We start from the raw sequence: 13,977 nt of genomic DNA, 5'->3' as shown, positions 1-13,977 counted from the left end.
ACTTTAAATCTTGTAAATCTGCGACTTTTTTCGCGCAGATTTGCCACTTTAAATCTCTTAAATCTGCGATTTTTTTTCTTGTAGATTTGCCGCTTTAATCTAGTAAATTTGCAACTTTTTTCTCGACCCCATTTTGATATCCACTGAAGTTACCAAATATAGTTCTTCACCTGATAAAGGGTTAATGGCGATTTTCTAAAAGGTACAATAAGATTTTAGATAGATTTTTCTGCATATATATTAGACAACACAAGCAAATAAAGTAGACAGAATATTTGCATTAAGGATGGTTTTTATTTCAGGGTGGTTGTATTGTTTACAAACAGGTGTCACTCGGTGCATTTTGACAAAATATTGAAGGTTTTGCAGAGTTAGCTCAGACACATATTCTCTTCAAGCATTCTTGATAATTACTTTTTGTTTTTTTTCATTGTTTTACAAAAACAGCTGCTTGCCATCTGGACTTTACAAGCTTGTTTTCTAAGCTGGCAGCAACTTTGTCCAAACTAAAACGGGCTAGTGAAGTAATGACCATATGTGGTTAAGAAAAGACATTTATTTCAAAACAAGCTGAAGGGGAAAAGGGGAAAATGTGAGCATCAGTGTCCTGCTGCGTCGGATTAGCATCACACCAAGACACATCATAAAGTCAGAAATTTTCCATGAAGGCAAAATGTTATTTAATTTAAGGCAGTGTCAGTGCTGAACACCTTAACTGCAGCCACTAAACAGACCTCAAGCTCATTACTCTACTTTTTAGACCCCAAGTCCTCCAAACTCTTTCACCCCGGACTGCTGTCCGCCGGTTGCGAGGCGGGTGAGGGGAATGATCTTCATGGTGGTCTCCTTCAGGGAGTACCAGCGGGTGTGCCATGTGACCCAAATAATGCCGTTGTCGTAGCCGAATTCACCTGCATCCTTTTCTGTGTACTTGCCACCTGGACGAAGAGAAGACAGACAGTTTAGAGCTGATGTCACATGATTTGCTTCTGATATACAGTCATGGAAAACAAATGATTAGACCACCACTGTTTTCTTCAATTTCTTGTTCATTTTAATGCCTGGTACACCTACACTGCAAGAAAGCCAACTTGTATTTTTTGGCCTAAAACAGTGATTTAAGTTGGTAAAACCTGGAAATATAAATTATTGACATTTAGGGCAATAATGTAAGTTAGCACAACGAAGGAAGCCAGTTGTCTGCTCAAAAACAAGTTTGTGAGTTGTTGTTACTTATATCTTTAAGTTGGGGTTCAAAACAAGGGACAATAGTTCTGCTAACTCTTATTTCTTTGTTGTGAAATGCAGGAAAGCGATGAAATTCGGTCATTAGCGAAAGCTAGCGGCTAACTGATGCTAGCGGCTAACTGATGCTAGCGGCTAACTGATGCTAGCGGCGCTGCTTGTTACAGCTACAAGAGTAGCCATTAGCGTATCAATGCTAACTCAGAATTGTGGTCGCAATATTAGCTGACAAGTTATTACAATGTAAATTATAAGTTAGTGCAAAAAAAAAAAACAGAATTCAGAGTTAAGCAAACTCAAAAACAAAACTTAAAATATTTAGTTTAATTATTCAATTTAAAATTTTATCGAAGTTTGTTGCCTTGAAATTTTGAGTTCACCCAACTTTTCTTTTTTTGCAGTGTAAAGCTACATTTGTTTGGACAAATATAATGATAACAACAAAAATAGCTCATAAAGAGTTTAATTTAAGAGCTGATAATGAGCCATTTTCCATGGTTTTCTTGTTAATAATTTTGCTTATGTCTTCATAAATATGATTGATAGAAGCCAATACATTCTGCTTAAACATGAGCACGTTATGAAGAAGAGGATTTGGATCCATTTGAACTACTCCAGCATGTGTACAAATTCAAAACCTAGAAGAAAGAAAAAAAAAAACAGAAGAAGAAACTCTAACTGAGGGCCTGTTTAGTCTCAAGGCTTTAAAGACCAGACTGGTGGTTTGGTGTGTTTTAGCCTGCTGACTTCACATATTTTACTTTATTAACCCTTTATCAGGCGAAGAACCGTATTTGGTAACTTCAGCGGATATCCAAAATAAAAATATTTCGAGAAAAAAGTTGCAAATTTACTCGATTAAAGTGGCAGACCTACAAGAAAAAAGTTGCAGATTTAAGAGATTTAAAGTGGCAAATCTGTGCGAAAAAAGTCACCGATTTACCAGAAAGAAGTGGGAAAAAAGCAACTTTTTTCTCGCAGATTCACCACTTTAAATCTCATAAATCTGCAACTTTTTTTGCACAAATTTGCCACTTTAAATCTGGTAAATCTGCAACTTTTTTCGCACAAATTTGCCACTTTAAATCTCGTAAATCTGCGACTTTTTTCGCGCAGATTTGCCACTTTAATCTAGTAATCTAGTTTTTTCTCGACCCCATTTTGATATCCGCTGAAGTTACCAAATATAGTTCTTCGCCCGATAAAGGGTTAATGGCGATTTTCTAAAAGGTACAATAAGATTTTTCTGCTGTTCAAGCGGCCACTGGTTTCAAATGACTTGCTATGTTATATATCTAACCTATTTACTATATATATAATCCATGACAGTCTCCTTTATGTTTTTTGTCACGTCACATTATAGTGATATGGCCCTGATATCTAGGCATTTTCCATGGTTTTCTTAATAATAACCAAAATCATTATCAAGAAAACCATGGGAAATGGCTAGATATCAGCTCTTTAATTAAACTCTTATCAGCTATTTCAAATAACTTCTTAAAACCCACTTTTATAGACTTGCTTTTATGTAATGCTTTCTATCTTATCACTCCTTTTACTTCTTCACTTTTTACTTTTTTACTCGTTTTAGCTTTTTATTTTCTGTGTATCTGTGAATGTCTTGTGATTGTTTCTTGCTCTGTGTCTTATTGTTTTTCTTTTAATGTAATAATTGTTTTTAGCCTTATGGCATCATTCTCTGAGTAATTAACTGCTCTCTGTCCAAGCACTTTGTAAACTGCTGTTTTGAAAAGGTTCTATATAAATAAAGTTATTATTATTATAATTGTTATCAATATAAACATAAAAATGACCTTAGACAGCTCAGAAGATCATTCCAATAAACATATTTTTTTGAAACCCACCTGCCTAAGATCAGGTTTTGAACTAAACTAGTTAAAGTTGTGTTTTATTGACATGCTAGACGAGCACATCTTCAGAAACAAAAATCAGATGTTAAAAAAAGATGTTATCTTTCAAACGAAGCCTCAAACATGCATTTTAGCCTTACAGCTCTCCTGTCATAAGCTTTTTTCATTTGGATATACCAAACAGGCGAAAATTAAAGAAAAAAAGGGTAAAAACTTAGCCCAAAATGCATATATGAGGCTTAATTTGAAATGTAATATATATATTTTTAAACTAGTTCCAGAAAAACTTATTGTTATCAATACTACTTTATTTTTATTTATTTGTTTGTTTCATTTACTTTTTTATGTACTTATTTTTGCTTTATTTTCATCTTTTTTTTTTTTTTTTTTTTTTTTTTTTTACAGTTTTAACACGTTTTTCTTATATTTATTTGGTGAGAGGAAGAGAGGATGGGAGGGAGAATATGGAGAAAAAGTTTGCACTGTTGCATGCATTAATGTCTTGCTGTTTGATTTGCTGTAATTTGCAAACAAAAAAAAATAAAAAATACATATATTTCCAGAAAATTTGCGTGTTTAGCATGTGGATAAAACAAAACCTTTTGCACTGTTGCATGCATTAATGTCTTGCTGTTTGATTTGCTGTAATTTGCAAACAAAAAAATAAAAAATACATATATTTCCAGAAAATGTGTGTAGCATGTGGATAAAACAAAACCTGAACTACATCAAAATGGACTGTTTGGTCCAGTGTGCAGGTCGGTTTTAAGAGTTTTTTGTGATCTTACCCTGGTAGTATTTGCCGTTCAGATGTGCAGCGTGACACCTGTTCATCCACCAGCCGGAGCCGTCCTGCTGAGCACAGTTGCCGTCGTACTTGTCGTTGTCCTTGTCGTGGGTGCTGAACTGCATGCCGTTGTGAGACGTGTAGAACTTGTCGCTGGGATCATCACCGAAGTCGTAGCCATCGAAAGCATCTCCGGCGTCTCCTCCGAAGTAGTAGCCGTACGTCAGGCGGTACATGTCGACTTCCGGCCCCACTCTGAACATGGTGTAGTCAGCATACCTGCAGGGAGGAGGCGACAGAGAGGAGCGCACTGTTAATGTCAACTTTTCTGCTGAGTAGGGATTGTTTTGTATACAAGAGTCTCCATGGTCTAGTTCCACCGCCGCTCAATGAATTTATAAAGAAAAGGACTCTGGGAGGTGTTAGAGGAGACTGCACTGTAAAAAAAATTATTCTGTAGTCAGTTAATTTCACTTAATATATTTGATAAAATGTATTAAATATAAATGCATCCTTGATTTTGAGGCAGTTGTTTAAGTAACTTTAATATAAAAATGTTTGAGATAGAATCTACTTATTTTGATCACATTAAATATAATCTTTATGTTTATGTAATTCAAAATCAAGAGAATTTTGAATGCATCCAACACAATAGAATTAGTCAGTTTTTAATTGACAGGCACTTCCTGTTAATTTGTTATTAACTCAACTTGTAATGTAGTTAGATTTAGTTAATAATATTGTGTACAATCTGTTGCCTCAATTTCATTGAGTAGCTATTGTTTATCTTTTTTTTACAGTGTGTGAGATTCCCCACAGGTGCACTACACTGAAAAAAGAACCAACTTAATTGAATTGTTTCATTTGGTAACACCTAAATGAATTAAGTTCTTTCAAATTAATTTAATAAGTTAGATTAACACAATTGATTTTAAATTAATTTGAAAGAATTTAGGTGTTACCAAATGAAACAATTAAATTAAGTTGGTTCAACTATTTTCTTTTTTCAGTGTACGTTTGGGAGGAATGTGTTATCTGTTTTTTTTTGGTGGGGGGGGGGCATCTGGAACAGTCTTCCCTCCACAATAAGGGAATGTCCCACTTATTCTTCTTTGAAAGGAAATCTGAAACAATGGCTCAAATCCCATCAAAGGTGTGTCCACTAACTGGACTTGAGACGACTTGAACATGACTTTTTATTGCATAGTTATATCCTGTCTGGGTCTGCTATGTGTTGTGTTTTGTTGTGTGTTGTCTCCTCTATTTGTATCTTACCTATGTACTTGCTGTCTTTTATATTTGTATTTATTTTAAATTTTTTAGGGGCTACGGATGCAAACTAGCAGCCTTGCTATAATCCGGCATATTTACAAAGATGTTTATCAATGTTCATTAATGTGCACTGTCCCTATCCAAAAATAAAGTATTCATATTCATATTCGTAATTAATCGATGATTGATTAATGGTTGTTCAGAATTTGGTCGATCACGTAGAATATTTAGTAGATCTGTGTATAATTTTTTCTATGACTGCTCACAGAACTGAAACACGTCGAGTGTTCAATTCTGCGGCCGTACGTCAATAAGCCAATGAGCTGAGAATTAAGTTGGATAAAGCTAGTTTGTAGCTTTATCCAAGTTGCAATAACAATTATAAAACACAGATAAATACAAGGGTATTAATTTGAGCAAAACTAGCTTCCTGTATCAAATCTTGCTAGCATGAATTACTAGTTTAATTTATCCAAAACTTATTTAAACACAAAACACATTTAAATATGCAAGATTACTGTGAAAACTAACCTCATGTCTCTTCGGGGGCTAAAACATAAAACTCCTTGACATTATCTTATAATACAGTATCACCACACTTGAGTCAGTTAGGATCAAGTCTCTTTTCGTCCTTTCAAAATAAAAGTATCTGTTATAAAATCAGGCTTTTGCATAGTACTGTATATATATATATATATATATATATATATATATATATATATATATATATATATATATATCTTGTATTTTGCCCATGTATGCATGCATCGATTAATCGATTAATTGATTGTTAACGTTATAGATAATGAGTTGGCAGGTTTCTTCCAAACGCCCATCCCTACTGCTGAGTATTTATTTTACTTCTTCAACGTAAAGGGGCATCATCAGGGTCATGTTTGCCCTGTCAGCAGGTCCCTTTGCTCTCCTCTTACGTAATCTGTTATCGTGTGTGTGGGTGTGCGTTTGTGTATGTACTTCTTGGTGCCGTCCCAGTCAACCAGCTCTATCCTCAGCACGGTGGGGATGGTTGTTGTCGCTGTGGTCAGGAGGTGGATCTTCTCGTTACCGAGCCAGAACTCTGTGGTGTCGTCTGGGGAGAGATAACCGAAGCCGTTCTTGTACTGGTTCCAGTCCTTGTTGAAGTCCACACTGCCATCGCGTCTCTGTGGACGTGAAAAAGTAATCAGTGAACAGTCTTTGCCCTGAACGCCTCCAAAAAATAAAAACAATAAACATTCGGATCAATACTTTGGAACAATAGTGCAATATATTTATGTATTTATTTACTGGATGAGAAATATCTCCCGTTCTGCTTTTGATACTTTAAGTACATTTTGATGCTGATACTTTTGTTCTTTTACTTCAGTATGTTTCGAATGCAGGACTTTTACTTGTAGTGGATTAATTTCACAGCGTGGTTTGAGTACTTTTACTTCTGAATACTTTTTACACCACTGTGACCTGTTGAATAATAGTTTAATTGTGCAATAAAAACTTTCAAAATAAAAGAAAGTAATTGTGCACAAAAATTAGAAATGTCATTGTCATACACAAATAGTTGTTATTGTTGGTAAGTCTCATTGTTTCAATCAGTGTCTTTGTATCTTCCAAATATATTTATATTCGATTTTTTAAGGGTTTGAATGCTTAAATATCATCTTTGCCTTTTTTTAAAGTGCCCCTCTGATTAAATACTGGCCCCTGTTTGGCCCCCACAGTAAAACTGGTCTAGAACCGCCACTGCATGAAAATGCTTCCCATTTGCAGAAAAATACAATTATTGCAGTGGGCCGCACTTCACTACAGTTTGGTGTGTTTTTGGTGTTAATAAATGATTAAATAATGGAAAGTCCCCCTGCAGAAATCATCAGATCGATTGTTTTTTGACCAAGAAACTGTTGTTTCATGTCATGATGCCAGACGAATCTGCCAACTCAAAGGTCTGGACCCCTGTTATCAGTTGTTTGCATTCAGGTTCAGCAAATTAAAAGCTGTTTTTCTGAGTATTAAGTTCTACTAGGAATCATCCAAAGCAAGATGAAGACAGTAAAGAGTGAAGCGTACCCTCTGGATCACTGTGAAGCCACGTCCGAAGCTGTCGATCTCACAGTAGACCAGGAACTGCTCGGTGGCTTTGGCTGGTTTCACATAATAAAGACCGCTGGTGGTCGCGCCTTTGTTTGCAACGTCCTGGCAGTCTGATGAAAAAAGTAAAGAAGAGAAATGAAAGTTTAGCATTCAAATAAAAATTTGCATGTTAATTTCAGCTTTTTTTTCCTGTTGTTGGATTTATTTTGCATGGGATTATGTAACCTAACAGACAACATGTAGAATAAATGTGTTTGCTCTGCATTGATGCACCATATTGATTTTAGTCCCTAACTAAACACTGAACAAGGACGAATGTGGTTCAGATGAGGCATGATTGAGAAACCTCTTGTGAAATTTGGAATGGCAATTTAGGGCAATAATGTAAGTTAGCACACCAAAGGAAGCCAGTTGTCTGCTCAAAAACAAGTTGGTGTGTTGTTGTTACTTATATCTTTAAGTTGGGGTTCACAACAAGGGACAATAGTTCTGCTAACTCTTATTTCTTTGTTGTGAAATGCAGTAAAGCGGTGAAATTCGGTCATCAGGGAAAAAGCTAACCGCTAACTGATGCTAGCGGCTAACTGATGCTAGCGGCGCTGCTTGTTACAGCTACAAGAGTAGCCATTAGCATATCAATGCTAACCCAAAATTGCGGATGCAATATTAGCTGACAAGTTATTTCAATGTAAATTATAAGTTAGTGCAACAAAAATCAGAATTCAGAGATTCAGAGATTCAAATAAAATTTTGAATGTTAATTTCAGATTTTTTTTTCCTGTTGTTGGATTTATTTTGTATGGGATTATGTAACATGTAGAATAAATGTGTTTGCTCTGCATTGATGCACCATATTGATTTTAGTCCCTAACTAAACACTGAGGGACAAGGACGAATGTGGTTCAGATGAGGCATGATTGAGAAACCTCTTGTGAAATTTGGAATGACCTGAGGGTCAGAGGTTTTTTTTTTTTTTGTGTGTGTGTGTTTTTTTACCTGATCCTGTGAGGGGCTGGATCTCAACAGAGTCTTTGCAGGGCTCGCTGCACTTCTGCTGCAGCTGAAGGGAGAGTGTCTTCAAGTCGGCCATTCTCCTCTCGTTGGATGTGATTAAATTCTGAAGTTCGCTGGAACGAAGGGAGCAAAATATGAGTTGCAAGAGCTGAATCCTGAGTGATTCTTTCACAATGAGAAGCACAAAACAATGAAGATACACTACTGGTCAAAAGTTTTAGAACACACCAACTTTTCCAGAATTTAATTGAAAATTATGCAGTTTAATGTCTCAGTGTTCTCTGAAATTAATGCACATTTGCAACATTTAAAATTCTTGATTGAGCATGATAGTGTTTTGAAAGTAAAAAAAAGATTCAAAATCACATTTTATGTTGGACTAAAGGACTAAAAAAAGACACAAAATGACCAAAAAAAGACACAAAATGACAAAAAAGACACCAAAAGACACTAAATGACTAAAAAAAGACAAAATGACAAAAAAAGACACCAAAAGACACAAATTGACTAAAAAAAGACACAAAATTACCAAAAAAAGACACAAAATGACTTACAAAGACATCAAAAGAATTCAAAAATGGACAAAATAGCCCAAGACTCCATAGAGTTAAGTTGTTAACCCATTTCTTGTTCCCTGAAAAAGGCCTACTTGTATAATTCTGAAATGTACATTATTTTTCAGTTTTGGTTAATCTTACCTTTTTTTATTTACCTCTGGCAGTTCACCACTTACCTTTGTACCCTTTCAAGCTGTTCATTTGACTTGAACTGCTTGAATTTCAATAAAAAACTGGAAAAATTGGGGTGTTCTAAAACTTTTGACCGGTTGTGTATTTCACAAAATACACAAGACAATAATATAACATAATAATAATAATAATATAAATATAATAATGTGACAATGAAATTGTAGCAAAATGAACAAATAATGAATTTGGAAAAGGATGTGGAACATGATTAAATATGAGTGATTTTTTTTTAAATGTCAGTGAGTGGGCTCCTATGTCTACAGTGGGCGGCACCATGTGTGTTCAGTCCTGAGTGTGTGGGTGAGGCGAGGGTTGGCGTGCATTGACCTGAAAGCGTGGGCCGCTCGGAGGAGTTCAAGTAGGTCAAAGTATCAAAAGTAAAAGCATGAAGTGGCTTTTGTCAGATTGTTATTTTATATACTGTAATAAACATTATCAGATCATTTAACATGCAGCAAATAATTACACTAGCGCTCAAAATTTTGGGGTCACTTAGAAAATGTCTGTGTTGTTTTCCATTAAAAAACAAACGGTTTTATTCATGAAATGTGTTACGAAATGAATCAGAAATGTAGTAAAGACATTGAAAAGGGTAGAAATAATAATTTTAACCTGTACAAATCTCCAACTGCTCAGGTGTTTTGGTAATATAAATTGTTATAGTATATATATATATATATATATATAATTGTATGTGACTATATTGATTATTCATATTTATATGTATAGATATATATATATATCTATATACACACAATTGTTCATTATTTCATATATATATGCATTAATATAGCTTTTTACCATACTGACATGTTAATAACATAATACTAACTATCCAAGTCAAATTAATCTGTTAAGGGGTAGGACTAGATAAGTTTTATTACTTCCTCCTACCCCCTTTCGAGCATGCAGAAAGTGTCTGTTTTTTAAAATTTGCTTTTTTGTTTTGTTTTTTATTTATTCATCTATTAATATTTAAACTTGTTTGTTTTTTTTGCTTGCATGTTTGAAATAAAGACAATCAATCAATAATTGGTAAATGGTAAATGTGATGTTTGCTGACAATATTTAATAGATACTTCATAAGAAAATCTGATGTTTCCAGCTTTAATAGTCATTTAGACTAAAAAAATTTGCTTTTCTTTAAAAAATAAGGACATTTTTAAGTGACCTCAAACTTTTGACCTGGACATTACACTCATTGCACATATGTTCTCCAATTTACTGCCACTTTAACATGTTTGCACTACTTGTTTTTTAGTTTGGTCTTGGTTGTTTGTTTGTTTGTATTTTTTTTTTTTAATCTTTGTTCTTTTTCATTTTTATTATTCTATTTTTACTCTGTTCTTGTGCTGCTGCAACACCTGAATTTCCCCCATGGGGATCAATAAAGAAATATCTTATCTTGTTTTTTTAAATAGAAAAACAACAGGATTATGTCAACAAACGGGGAGTTAAAGGGTTAAAATAAATTAAAATTAATTAATATTTGGTAGTTGTGATCATGACTAAAGTAGGTTAAAAAAATGTACTCAGTAAAAGTGAAAATAACAGTAATATATAATGTCATGGCAGGTTTTTTTTTACTGCAGATATTGTTTTCGTCTAAAAGACCAGAGCTTTTATTTCTATTGAGTCCAAGCAATTTAGCACAGTTATTAGCTCTGCATCACGTGGTATAAATGTTTGATGCCAAACAATATAATTTCAGCGCTAATGGTAACTTACAATATTTGCTGTTCCTGCGCGATGATGGTCTTTTCAAATCGAAGAACATCATCCAGCATACTCGATGACTTTTTGTAGTATGAGTCTGAAATAAATGACATTCACAGCCATATTTATAATCAGTTTAAGATATTAAACTCTTTGTGCAATGCATCCAAAGAACACAAGAGCCTTACAGAGGAATTTAAAGTAACTAACAGATACAGTATGTATAAAGGTATGCAGCTGATAAAGGTGATATTTTAGGCCCGTTACCTGGCTGGGAAGACTTCTGAGCTGAAGTTGTTGAATCTTTCATGTAGACAACCGTTTCTTCTGCTCCTTGGGTCAAATTGGCAATTGTTTCCAGTGTATCTTCCATATCGTACAATTCGTTGCGCACCGTTGGCGAATAGTTCAGAAAGTAATCAGCCACTCCGCATGTTGTAGGACAGTACATTCCCTGATAAAGTACAAAAACACAGTTGTATAGCTGTACAATCCACACAAGGGCAAAAAAAACCCCATACAAAATCAATATTTATGATACTTACGAAGCCGTCGTTTGTGGTGCATGTTGTTACAGTATTGTCTCCTCTGGTTTGCTGCAAAAAAAATAAAAAATTAAGATATTTGTAGCTCAAGAAAACTGCATCAGTGAAAAAAATTTAAGTGACTTACTGCAGATGAGAAGGAGAAAAGTAACAGAAGTCCTCCAGCCGTCGCTAGAAGTGAGGGAGCCATGTTCTTTGGCCACCAGTCGGAGAATGAAGAGCTGCCTCGGCTCGGCGGGATATTTATCTGAACAAGGTCCTCGGGTCAGTGTTTGATAAGGGGTTCATATGCAAACATCCCACTCACTGTCTCGGGACAAAACTGTGACTCAAACGTTCAACAGAGGCCACTTCCCAGATGTGATGTGCTCTGTAATTGACAGCTGTACACTGCAAAAAAAGCCAACTTGTATTTTTTGGCCTAAAACAGTGATTTAAGTTGGTAAAACTTGGAAATATAAATTATTGACATTTAGGGCAATAATGTAAGTTAGCACAACAAAGGAAGCCAGTTGTCTGCTCAAAAACAAGTTTGTGAGTTGTTGTTACTTATATCTTTAAGTTGGGGTTCACAACAAGGGACAATAGTTCTGCTAACTCTTATTTCTTTGTTGTGAAATGCGTGAAAGCGGTTAAATTCGCTCATTAGCGGCTAACTGATGCTAGCGGCTAACTGATGCTTGCAGCGCTGCTTGTTACAGCTAGAAGAGTGGACATTAGCGCATCAATGCTAACTCAAAATTGTGGTCACAACATTAGCTGACATTTCATAGCGGCGTTACAATCGTCAAATTGCAGAAGTTAGCAGAAGTAAGGATTAAAAGTTATTACAATGTTAAATTATAAGTTAGTACAATTTACAGTTGAGTTGACAAAAAATAAATAAAAAATAAATAAATAATATTTAATTTATTTAAATAAAAATATTTAGTTTAATTGTCCAAATTAAAATGTTATCGAAGTTTGTTGCCTTGAAATTTTGAGACCCAACTTTTCTTTTTTGCAGTGTAGATGAGCTATCAGAACACAGCTGTATGTGACTTTATCTTTGTTTTCAACCTGGTGTCGGAAATGATGACAAGGCAAGTTGAAAAGAATCATGACTCAGCTTTGTTCACCACTGGATGTGGATTTTGTTGGACTGTCGGTAAAATTGAATTCATTCCAGTAAAGATGTCAGACTAGAACACAGTTTATTTACAATTCTTACTCACTGTCTGGTAAAAGAAAAAAATAAATAAAATGAGTCACTCCTGAAAGACACAATGTCCCTGTAAAACATTAACATCTGCACTGCAAAAAAAGAAAAGTTGGGTGAACTCAAAATTTCAAGGCAACAAACTTCGATAAAATTTTAAGTTGGACAATTAAACTAAATATTTTAAGTTTTGTTTTTGAGTTTGCTCAACTCTATGTCAGCTAATGTTGCGACCACAATTTTGAGTTAGCATTGATACGCTAATGGCTACTCTTGTAGCTGTAACAAGCATCCGTTAGCCGCTAGCATCCATTAGCCGCTAGCATCAGTTAGCCACTAGCTTTCGCTAATTTCACAACAAAGAAATAAGAGTTATCAGAACTATTGTCCCTTGTTGTGAACCCCAACTTAAAGATATAAGTACAACAACTCACCAACTTGTTTTTGAGCAGACAACTGGCTTCCTTTGTTGTGCTAACTTACATTATTGCCCTAAATGTCAGTAATTTATATTTCCAAGTTTTACCAAATTAAATCACTGTTTTAGGCCAAAAAATACAAATTGGCTTTTTTGCAGTGTGTGTTTTGCCATTAAAGACATGCCATCATACACTTAATAATTCGAGCATGCCACTTAAAATAATAATTTTGAACTGAGCTCGGAGATGTCAGTGAAACTCAGACATGTGAAACATAGGGAAGCTCGTGTCTGCCAGGAAAAGAAACAAAAAGGGAAAAATCTTGAGGAGAAGACAAATGTACTCAGTACTGATGGAAACTCATAATAAAGTTACAATTGTGGCTCAATAGAGAAACGAAAACACATATTTTTGTCGGCCAACCAGGACGTTAGCACCACCATGGGGTCTATTGAGAATTCTCCTATGGGATTTTTGCATTGGATTTTGGATCATTGCAGAAAATAAGCTCTGTGGCAAACAGCAAATGAACACCACTTGTAAGTAAAAAGCTAGCGTTATGCTATCGTGAACTACTCCGGTTACATGACTTTAATGTCTCTACCAACACGCTTCAGACTCTCTGACAAGCTAACCAACAGTTTTCACAAGCTTACGAAACTTTAGCCTAATAAATTGTTTATTAACCTAATCTGCAATCTACAAGAGTTTGCACGACCACAGAAAAAAACTACTAGAGGCTGTAAAGCGGACTAGTGAGAGAGTTCTTGTCCATATCTGGCTGATGACATTTAACCCTTTATCAGGCAAAGAACTATATTTGGTAACTTCAGGTAATATTTCGAGAAAAAAGTCACAGATTTACGAGAAAAAAGTGGGAAAAAAGCAACTTTTTTCTCCCAGATTCACCACTTTAACCCTTAATAGGACACTCGCAATACTTGCAAATTCCAAATTTCAACCCTAGAGAATATTGGAGATATTATATACAGCCAGAATGTGTAAAAAAACATATGAAAATAATATTTTGAGAAAAAAGTTTACGAAATTAAAGTGGCAAATCTACGAGAAAA

The 13,977-nt window shown here is 34.8% G+C and overlaps 1 protein-coding gene across 1 annotated transcript; it reads right to left on the bottom strand.

Moving 5' to 3' along the window:
• Positions 1 to 274: 274 nt before the first annotated feature.
• On the bottom strand, positions 275 to 11,522 carry fgg (fibrinogen gamma chain). The gene is made up of 9 exons (XM_059343191.1): positions 11,415 to 11,522; positions 11,288 to 11,338; positions 11,010 to 11,196; positions 10,755 to 10,839; positions 8,260 to 8,390; positions 7,240 to 7,373; positions 6,151 to 6,338; positions 3,905 to 4,182; positions 275 to 938 (listed from the first exon to the last, which is right to left on the bottom strand). The coding sequence occupies exons 1-9, from the start codon at positions 11,475 to 11,477 to the stop codon at positions 757 to 759; spliced, it is 1,299 nt and encodes a 432-aa protein (XP_059199174.1). The 5' UTR covers positions 11,478 to 11,522; the 3' UTR covers positions 275 to 756.
• Between the last annotated feature and the right edge of the window lie 2,455 nt (positions 11,523 to 13,977).

This window comes from Centropristis striata, chromosome 1, assembly GCF_030273125.1.
Source record: "Centropristis striata isolate RG_2023a ecotype Rhode Island chromosome 1, C.striata_1.0, whole genome shotgun sequence".
In the NCBI taxonomy this organism is placed as follows: domain Eukaryota; kingdom Metazoa; phylum Chordata; class Actinopteri; order Perciformes; family Serranidae; genus Centropristis; species Centropristis striata.
The sequence above is the reverse complement of the archived record's forward strand: the minus strand, read 5'-3'. Positions and strand labels throughout refer to the sequence as shown.

Bases quoted from the DNA above. Each gene is read 5' to 3' on its own strand.
- fgg (XM_059343191.1), bottom strand. From the start codon at position 11,477: ATGGCTCCCTCACTTCTAGCGACGGCTGGAGGACTTCTGTTACTTTTC. The intron at 6,339-7,239 runs GTACGCTTCACT...TCACGTCCACAG, and splicing joins GCTTCACAGTGATCCAGAGG to AGACGCGATGGCAGTGTGGA. The intron at 4,183-6,150 runs GTACATACACAA...TCCTCCCTGCAG, and splicing joins GACTGGGACGGCACCAAGAA to GTATGCTGACTACACCATGT.